This window comes from Bison bison, unplaced genomic scaffold, assembly GCF_000754665.1.
Source record: "Bison bison bison isolate TAMUID 2011002044 unplaced genomic scaffold, Bison_UMD1.0 scf7180017846420, whole genome shotgun sequence".
In the NCBI taxonomy this organism is placed as follows: Eukaryota; Metazoa; Chordata; class Mammalia; order Artiodactyla; family Bovidae; genus Bison; species Bison bison.
In genome coordinates, this window is record NW_011476993.1 from 24430 (window position 1) to 33218 (window position 8789).

The window sequence follows — 8789 nt, forward strand, 5'->3', positions numbered from 1 at the left end:
GGCAGGGAGCGTCTCGCGCAAGAAAAATCGCCCAGCAAAGGAGATAAGCTAGACCTGAGTGTTGAGCGCCGCCTCACGCCTGCTAAGAGGGCCCTTTCCGAGACACGGGCCCCGAGACAACCAGGGAAGAGCGGTAGAACACACAAACCGGCCCCCGACGAGACTCAGAGGTCACCGACCCCTTAACACCCGTGAACCCTGGGTTTGCACTGCTTATCGCAGGGCCACAGAGACGCCCTGAGCAGTACAGGCTCGACTCCGCAGGCAGCCGGCCCCTCCGGGGGCCGCGCCCCGTCCACCGCAGGGAGCTCCGCCCCGCTTCCCCGCCCACCACAGGGAGCTCCGCCCCGCGGCCCCGCTCAGACCAGAGCCCAGTCAAACCACGAAGGCCCTCCCATGGCCCAGTACCCACAATTTCCGGAATGCCGCGGTTGGTATGGTTTCCCCGGCGTCAGTTCGAATCCAGTCGGCCAGAAACCGCATCCCTCATCGCCGCTCCTTCCCCTGGAGTGCTGGGTGCCCGAGAGACTCGGCGGGACCACCGCCTTCCCGCTCCCCGCCCCTCAAGTCCATTGCTTCCAGCCCTGCAGCTCGCACCGCAGCGACGCCCGCGCTCTGACGGCTCCGCCCGGGGCTGGGCGGCGGGGCTTGCGTCACAATCTCCTAAGTCTCGCGGACACACTTACTGCCAACCGCGCCGCTGGTGTAGTGGTATCATGCAAGATTCCCATTCTTGCGACCCGGGTTCGATTCCCGGGCGGCGCAGGTTAGAATATATATTTTTTTCCCTTTCAGCCCCCAAAACTCTCGAGGGATTTAATTAAAAAAAAAAAAAAAAAAGCCAGACAAGGTGAAGGAATCCATTCCAGTGCGACAAGAATGAGACAATTTCGGAGTAACAAGCACTATGAAAAAGTGCTAGGACAGCCACGGGCACCGGGGTGCTGAGCCAATGGACGCCTGTAAACTAACGACCCAAGCTTGCCTCCCGGTTCCTGTCCAGAGGTGGCGGCTCGCAGCGCGCCTCCCGGGACTGCTGTGCCTTTACGGCGCGGCGCGTGTCCTAATGGGAATTGTAGTCCGTGGAAGGGAAAGGCCAATTGCAACACGGCCAGGCCACAGCCCCCGCCCTCTCGCAGTGACTACCACTCCCGACGGGCCCCGCGGTGCTTGACTTCCGCCCCCGACGCTTCCGACTGTGCCAAACTCGCGAAGGCGCTCTCCGCGGGGGACTGGGAAAATGCTGGTTGCGGAGGCCGCCGAGCGGAACAAGGAGCCCATCTTGCAGGTGTTGCGGCAGTACTTGGACTCGGCCCAGCGCGGCGTCCGCGTGCTGGAAGTGGCCTCGGGCTCGGGCCAGCACATAGCCCACTTCGCGCGAGCCTTTCCCCATGCGGAGTGGCAGCCGTCCGACGTGGACCAGCGCTGCCTGGACAGGTGCGCTGGGAAGGTGGGACCCTGCGGGTGAAAGTGGGCCCCGTCTCGTTGCCCTGGACCCCTCCGCTATTGTGGTTCCTCTAAGCTTCCTCCAAGCAGGATTGCAGGGGCTCAGAAAAGGCTGTACGGGCCACCCCCACCACGGGCTGTCCTCCCGCAGCATCTTGGCCACCACTCAGGCCCACGGGCTGCCCAACGTGAAGGCCCCGATGTATCTGGACGTGACCTGGGATTGGAAGCAGTGGGGCGGGATCTTGCCGCAGTCGCTGGACCTGCTGCTCTGCATCAACATGAGCCACATCACCCCCCTGAGTTGCACCGAGGTCTGTGGGAGCGTGGGCGAGCCACCCAGGGGCCACCCACCAGCGCCATGTGGCACTCTTTTTCCTGCACTGGGAGGGAGCAGAATGCCCGATCTGCCCTGTATCAGTGATGGGGACTCAGGCCAGGGAGGTCCCGGGAAAGCTCCTCACTGCTGTCCTGCCTCCCCGCTCCGCAGGGCCTGTTCAGAGCAGCAGGACACCTGCTCATACCCAAGGCTGTGCTCATCACCTATGGGGTGAGTGCTCCTGCCTGAGATGGGCCTCCCCAGGCAGGCGGCCTTGGCTGTCCTGGCTTTTCTGGACTGCCTTCTTGTCTTGGTATTTTCAGTTGCCTTTCCCTCCAGCTTCCTATCAGCACTGAAGCACACCCAAGCCCTCTGCTCTCCAGCACTCCCCCGTCACTTGCCCTTGCTCAGCACTGTCCTCTGCTGTCCCCTGTCTGGGGATCATCGAGGGGTGGGTCCTTTCCATTCTGTGGGTGCCATCCTGCAAGTGTGCACAGTGCTTGGCTGCGGACGGCTGAGCCTGTGGACAGTGGGCAGAATCGTGTCTCCCGTCTCCACAGGCCTATGCCATCAATGGGAAGATTTCTCCCCAAAGTAACGTGGATTTTGACCTGACTCTCAGATGCAGGTCAGAGCTCGGAGAGTAGGGGGCTTGGCTGGGGGGCAGGTGGGTCGAGTGACCCCCAGGCCACGACCTTGCCACTTCCCCTCATGCAGGAACCCCGAATGGGGGCTGCGGGACACCTCCCTTCTCAAGGACCTGGGCCAGGCCAGTGGCCTGCTCCTGGAGAGGATGGTAGGTAGAGAGGGCTGTGGTCATGGGCAGCCTCCCTGGGGACCAAGAGCAGCTTCTCCAGCCCAAGTATCTCCCCCAGGTGGACATGCCAGCCAACAACAAGTGCCTGATTTTCCGGAAACAGTAACTCCCTCTTCTGTGATGCCTGTGTCCCTGGACAAAGCCCCTGCCACCCTGGGCCAGACTGCGGGGCGTGGCCCTGCCCAGACTGGGGATTTGTGACCAGTGGCCACAGGGCTGCTGAGAACCTGAGAATAAAGTGTTTCCTGCTGCCCCACTGCTGGTATCTCCCATGTCATCTCCTGGGAGCACCCCTGCAGGGTGCCTGTGGGCTGTCTCTGTCTCTGAGGTTTCCATACTGGGCACAGGAGGGGTCTGGCCTGTGGGTCAGGACTCGCAGGCATCTTGGACTCTGCTGCTCCCCTCGGGCAGTGAGGGGATGGAGGGATAAAGGCCCCTGGAATGCTGAGGCAGGACCGAGCTGACTGCCTGGTCCTCTTGCCAGGGGGAGGTGGCATCCACCTCCCAGGCTGGTCCTCCCTCCTCATCTCAGAGCAGAGCCACGTGCGCATGCGAGGGCCAGGCCCCCAGCACCCACAGGCTGTGAGGTCCAGGACTTTTATTCAGGCAGAGGGTGGGAGTGTGGGGAGGGCGGGGCCTAGCGGGAAGCTGGGGCTGTGGGTTGGTGGGCAGGCTAGTCCTGGAAGCGGTTGAGCAGCTCGCAGGCCTTCCTCTCTAGCAGCTCAGAGATCTTCTTGACGCGCTTCTCGCTGGCGGCGCGCACATAGCTACCCGCATCCAGCATGGCTACGCCGTCGCGCACCTCGCCCATGATGACCAGCGGGCCGTCGCCGGCCGTCACGTTTGGGCAGGGGCAGGCTCGGTCCACACCGATCAGCGTCACCTCCAGGTACTTGGTGCCCAGGAGCCTGAGGCCCATCTTGTCATCCTTGAGCACTTCGTCCAGCGCCACGCGCGCAATGCCGCCGCCCCCCGCCTCGGGCTCCTCCAGCACCTCGGTGAGCCGCCCCACGATGGCGAAGTCGCTGCGGCACAGGCTGAGCGCCAGCTTGCTGCGGAGCCGGCAGGCCCGGCAGGGCGGCGTGCGCGGCACCGGGCAGGCGTGCTCGCAGCCTCACGGCTCTCAAAGTTGTTGCCGTTGCCCTCGCAGCCACTGTACTCAAAGGGGTGGCAGTGCTGCAGCAGCGGGCTGTAGGCCCAGCGCGGCTCCCAGCCCTGGCAGGGGCCCTGTACGGCCGGCAGCGCACAGGCGTCCCCAGGGTCACGGGCGCACGCCTGCTGGCACGCCTCATAGGTCTCGAAGCCCTGGGCGCCCCCAGCACAGCTGCCCACGGGGAAGGTCATGCAGCCGCGCCGCTGCGGGTCAAAGTGCCAGAGGACGCGGCCAGACGGGGGGCCAACACAGGCCTGCGTGCTGGGCAGGCACTGGGCCGGGGCGTTGGCCGCCTCGTGGGCCCCAGCCCCGGCTGGATCCCGCTGGACCACGGACAGCGGGAAGTCAGCCCGCAGCAGCCCGGCGGCGTTGCGCGCCGTGCACGTGTAGAGGCCGGCATCCTCTGGCCGGGCGTTGTAAAGCACCAGCTGCCCGATGCTGGTGACCACCACGTTGCCGTACATCTGGTCTGGCCGCATGATCAGGTTCTCCCGCTGGTCACTCTGCTTCTCCCAGGTCACGGCGGGGGGCGGGCGGCCGCTGACGTCGCAGTGGAGGCTGGCCGTGCCCCCCACATATACTGCCTGAGGGGAGGGGCTGCTGTAGAGGGCGGGCGGCACTGGGGCATCCCCGGGCGTGGGGCGGGCGGTAGTCTCGGGGGGCCTGGGGCTGCTGGGTGGCCAGCTGAGGACGTGCTTGCAGGGCACGACGCGCAGGCGCAGGCCACGCAGGCAGGCCTCAGCATCCATGTAGCAGCGGTTGTAGTAGGTGAGGCCATCCGAGGCGCAGGTGAAGCTGGGCTCCTTCTCACAGCGGTCCCGGCAGCGGCACACTGGCTGCCCATCCCAGATGTCGCAGTCAGAGCCCTGCTGTGCGCACACGAAGCCCTCACACGAGGCCGCCAGCCTGGATGCAGCCGGGCCGCCGTCAGGGAAGCGGGCGGCCACACAGCTTTGCAGCCCACACACGTTGGTACAGCACTTCTCAGTGGCCGCGCAGTCCTGGGGAGTGGGGGGCACGGCTCAGCAGGCACCTGAACGCTCCTTCCCGCCCAGCCCCAGCATGCCCAGCTTGGGCGGGGAAGGCCTGCTGCCCCTCCTTGCGTCAGTGTCCCGTATGGAGCCGAGCAGGTTGGCTTTCCATCTGGGGGTGAGCCACAACTGCCAGCAGCCCCTCACAGGTCACCTTGCTGAACCTCACTACGCCCCCAGACAATTGGCCCCCAAAGCAGGTGGTGGTACTCCTATGGTACAGACGAGGACACGAAGGCCTGGGGAGGACGTACAGCGTCCTGAAGGCCGCAGCACTGCAGCAGGGTCGGGCCGTAAGGACACAGCACATTCAAACAGGGCCCTGGCCTCTGCCTCGTTGGGCCCGAGAACGGCTAGTTTCAGGGTGGGGGTGGGCAGGTCTGGGGACAGAAATGAAAGTCGCTCTGTTGTGTACGACTCTTTGCGGTCCCATGGACTATACCACCCGTGAATTTCTCCAGGCCTCAATGCTGCCGTGGGTAGCCATTCCCTTCTCCAGGAGATCTTCCCAACCCAGGGAATCAAACCCAGGTCTCCCACATTGCAGGCAGACTCTTTACCAGCTGAGCCACCAGGGAAGCCCATTCAATCTTCAGACACATGGAGGCAGCATCTGGGGGTGTCTATCCCCAGGACCCCTCAACATGGAGCACAGTGCGAAGAGTGGGGAGCCCCAAGAGAAAATGACCTCCAGGATCAAGGGTGGCTGGGTCCTCTCTGCAGTGCAGGCAAGGCCTGGGGGAGGGGTGAGATCTGGGCTCCTCCAGCGCCGACCAACCAGACCAAGACACCCTGGCCCCTCCAGGAGCTGGTCTCCCCCGCAGCCGGGCTGGGGGGGACTGCCTGTGCTCACCTGATCCCCGACGCACTCTCGCTCACAGGTGCTCTGCGCGTCCACCCACAGGTTGGGGCTGAGCTGGTTGGGGCACACCCCTGGGTGGCCCCCAGGGCCAGGCGGCAGGCTGGCCCCCGCAGTCAGCCCAGCCAGGAGCAACAGCAGCAGGAGTGGCCTCAGGGCCGGCATGAGGACCGCGGACCACAAGGTGGGGGGTGTGGCCACTAGCCCCTCCTCAGACCCCGCGAGCCCCGAGCCCTGCAGGCATCCACCCTCCCAGACCTGTGATTGGTGCCCCTGCTTTCTGCCCCGGGCTCCCCTGTACCCCAAGGTTGGAGCCCACAGCGGACGCTGGCCTCAGACCGGGTAGAGCGGAGTCTGTGCATGTGGCACCGGCCCCTCCCCCGCCTGGCCCCTCTGGTCAGCTCAGGGCAGGGGGCGGGGAGACGAGGAAGGCTGGGGAGGGGCCAGCGCCCAGGAGCACAGAGACACTGGCCACGAGGGTCACCAAGGGGCGGAGAAGGGCGGCTCTGGACAGAGAGGGGAGGGGGCACTGCTGTAACCGGAGCCCCTCCTCCCTCCAGGCCCTGGGTTCAGGGATGGAAGGGCCCTGGGATCAAAGCTGCCCTGCAGGAGGGGGCAGGGCTGGCCAGCCCCTTCCCCAGAGCAGACCGCCCCCTGGGAGTCACTGTGTCCGTGCAGAGCTGCAGGGGCTCTGCATCCAGCCCAGTCACCGTGGGGTTCTGCTCCCTTCCCGGGGAGCCTCTTCCCCTGCTCCTTCCCACAGGCACAACCCGAGAGCAGGTCTTGGCGTCAAATCTAAATGCTTTCTGCTGGAGAGAGGCATTCGCAGCACAAAGATACCTGGTGGGCGGTGCCGCCTGGGCTTGCTCTGGTGACCAGTGGTTGGTGGAGGGGGGGAAGCTGATGCAGGGCAGAACTCTGCATTTAGGGCCCCCACCCCCCACCCAGGCGCCCGACCCCTGGTCCAGGGCTTTCCTCAACTGGCTAACGGTGGGTGCCTGCAAAGGGTGGATCCTAGAGCTGTGGTCACATGAGACGTGGACACTAGACAGGCTGAGTGTTTGCTTGGACTGATTTGAATCTTAGTGGCCGTGTGTGGCCCTATGTGGGGCTATGTGGTCCTGAGAGAGACCAAGGGCATCTAGGAGCACCCTGAGAAGAGTCCTAGGAGAGCTTAACAACAGCCAGGACCCAAAGGCATTGGCCTGTCTCCTGCAGGCCCCACAACAGGGAGTCCCGCTCCTCATGGGCAGGGGCAGATCAGGGCCCAGGGGCCGGACCGCCCACTCTGAGACCAACGGGAAAACATCCTGCCACCCCGTGTCTGACCTGTTGACTTGAGAGGCAGGGTCCTAAGAGCCTGGTCTGGTGCAAACACCACCAGGAGACACCCCAGGTGCGGAAGACTGAGCAGGACAAAGCAGCCGTCTGCAGTGCCATCTGCCAGCCAGCCCAGCCCATGAGAGCCAGACCTTCATTTTCTCCCAACGCAGCCCAGAGACCAGAGCTGAATTATGTTTACTGAACAAAGAAGAAAAAACCGTCCCAAGACAAGCCCAGGAATGGTGCAGGTGTGGACAGCAGCAAAGGGTAGTGTTGACACGGTGAACGCAGGCCCGTCCGTTCCCTCCACACAGTCCAAAGGGGCGCCCGCCGGCAGCCGGGATGGGTGGCCTCCTCTGCAGGCCCTGCTGGCAGCCGGGCGCCTGGCCACAGATGCTGCGGCTCCCCCCACCTCACCTCCCAGGACAGCAGCCCCCGGGGCACCCACCACACAAGTCCTGATCAAGGGGTCACAGGCCAGGGAGGGGCCCACAGGCAGGAGGTAGAGTTGAGCACCAGTGTGACCTGTGGCCACGTCACCAGCCAGGCGGACGGAAGGAAGCCGGGCCTCCAGCTCAGGCTGGCTGGTAGGTCCTCGAGGAGGGGCTCAGTGTCCACCACGAAGAAATGGGTGAGGAAGGCTCTTGTGACATGTGACCTCACATTGTGACGTGTGACCTCACAGAGGGGTGAGTCTGGGTGAGGAGCAGCTATGGGATCCCACCCAAGGCCAGGAAACTGAAGCTGACCAGAGTAGGGTCTAGAAACTCCAGGGCAAGTGGGACTGGCTCGGTCCAGACCTACCCTGGCCTCAAGGCCCAGCGAGTACTGCCTGCCTACAAACAGCTGTGTCCTCAACTAGGAGAGAAGCTGAGCCAACTTCTCGTGGCAACAGGTACAAATGGAACTGAAGGTACAGAATCTCAAGGCTGTCAGCCCCCGAGTGGGGAGAGGGCGCGGGGGAGGGATGTGGGGGTGTGCCCACTTCCTTTCCCAAGAAACCTGAGACCTGCGCGTCACCCCGGCCCTGACCCCGCGGCTTGGGGCTCACAGGGTGTCCTCCAGGAGGGCTGGTGGGCGCCCTGGGAGCTGCAGCCTAGCGTCCCGGGGCAGGTGCGCCAATCACCGTGCTCAGAGGCTGACAGTGCAGCTGGGGGTCCCCGTGACCCTCGCTGGCCCCCGCAGCCACACCCCATGTGAAGGGCCCTGTGAGTTCACTCAAGCCTGGATGGTGGCTCCCTTCTGGTCTCAGCCTCACCACCCTCCCCGTGCTCCCAGGCTCACCCCCTCAGCTGTGCGCTCACCGCGTGGCTGCACAGAGGCTTCCCTGCTGGTCCTTTAAAAATGTACAAACCGTGTTACATAAATAAGAAAGGGGCCTAGCCCCAGTCCTCAGGCCATCACCAGGCACAGCCTCCTCGGGGCCCTTCTCAGCCGCTCCTTGGGGTCCCGGCGTGCTCCACCACCATCTGCACAGCATGATCCCCGCTGTCCTGTGCAGCTGGTCTGGCCGAGACCACTAGCCTACCAGGTGCGTCCCCCATGCCTCCCAGGAGGGGCTATGTGGCCAAAGTCCCCGGCACATAGCACAGGGCCCAGAGCCCGCCAGGAGCATTCCCAGGCTGACCCTCCCGTGGCTAGGAGATCTTGCAGTTGCTGCGCGAGCAGTTCTGGGGGGGGCTCTGCGGTGGCCGGATGGACTTGGACCGCTTGAGACTGTTGCCCTTGCTGCCGCCACCCCCAGCCCCACTGGCCAGCGAGTAGGAGCGCCCGTGCATCATGACGGCGTTCATGCCATTGGCCATTGAGAAGGACTTGAGGTGGCTCTTGATGGTGACGGG

At 64.5% G+C, this 8789-nt stretch overlaps 4 protein-coding genes and 1 non-coding gene across 7 annotated transcripts in view; 2 read left to right on the plus strand and 3 right to left on the minus strand.

The window, feature by feature from the left end:
* Positions 1-718, minus strand: part of FAM195A (family with sequence similarity 195, member A) — a 12052-nt gene extending 11334 nt beyond the window's left edge. Inside the window, exons 1-2 of the mRNA XM_010839662.1 lie at positions 694-718; positions 413-562 (exon numbers count right to left, since the gene is read on the minus strand). Of these exons, the coding sequence (XP_010837964.1) occupies positions 413-562; positions 694-718 (175 nt within the window). The remainder of the gene's footprint in view (positions 1-412; positions 563-693) is intronic.
* TRNAG-CCC lies at positions 695-765 on the plus strand. The gene has a single exon. It is a non-coding gene; the product is annotated as a tRNA-Gly (tRNA).
* Positions 766-1153: 388 nt separating this feature from the next.
* Positions 1154-2838, plus strand: LOC104988330 (chromosome unknown open reading frame, human C16orf13). 3 transcript variants are annotated; one of them, XM_010839614.1, is made up of 6 exons: positions 1154-1437; positions 1523-1760; positions 1937-1996; positions 2326-2393; positions 2483-2561; positions 2641-2835. In XM_010839614.1, exons 1-6 carry the CDS (start codon positions 1241-1243, stop codon positions 2686-2688), a joined length of 690 nt encoding a protein of 229 aa, XP_010837916.1. In that variant the 5' UTR covers positions 1154-1240; the 3' UTR covers positions 2689-2835. The 3 variants fall into 3 exon arrangements, with proteins under 3 accessions (XP_010837916.1, XP_010837923.1, XP_010837932.1); XM_010839621.1 differs by having other exon boundaries at positions 1155-1437; positions 1598-1760; positions 2641-2838; XM_010839630.1 differs by having other exon boundaries at positions 1216-1437; positions 1537-1760.
* Positions 2839-2915: 77 nt separating this feature from the next.
* On the minus strand, positions 2916-7037 carry WFIKKN1 (WAP, follistatin/kazal, immunoglobulin, kunitz and netrin domain containing 1). The gene is given in 3 exon segments (XM_010839606.1): positions 2916-3695; positions 3698-4736; positions 5620-7037. Coding segments are annotated over 3 exon segments (1650 nt in total). The 5' UTR covers positions 5791-7037; the 3' UTR covers positions 2916-3255.
* A 90-nt stretch (positions 7038-7127) lies between these two features.
* The window catches only part of RAB40C (RAB40C, member RAS oncogene family), an 11231-nt gene continuing 9569 nt past the window's right edge, over positions 7128-8789 (minus strand). The window contains 1 exon segment of the mRNA XM_010839638.1: positions 7128-8789. This exon segment is cut by the window's right edge and continues 12 nt beyond it. Coding sequence (XP_010837940.1) covers positions 8586-8789 — 204 coding nt within the window. The 3' untranslated portion in view covers positions 7128-8585.

Coding starts and splice junctions, on each gene's coding strand:
- LOC104988330 (XM_010839614.1), top strand. CDS start 1,241: ATGCTGGTTGCGGAGGCCGCCGAGCGGAACAAGGAGCCCATCTTGCAG. Junction 2,394..2,482: donor GACCTGACTCTCAGATGCAG/GTCAGAGCTCGG, acceptor CCCCTCATGCAG/GAACCCCGAATGGGGGCTGC. Junction 2,562..2,640: donor GCCTGCTCCTGGAGAGGATG/GTAGGTAGAGAG, acceptor TATCTCCCCCAG/GTGGACATGCCAGCCAACAA.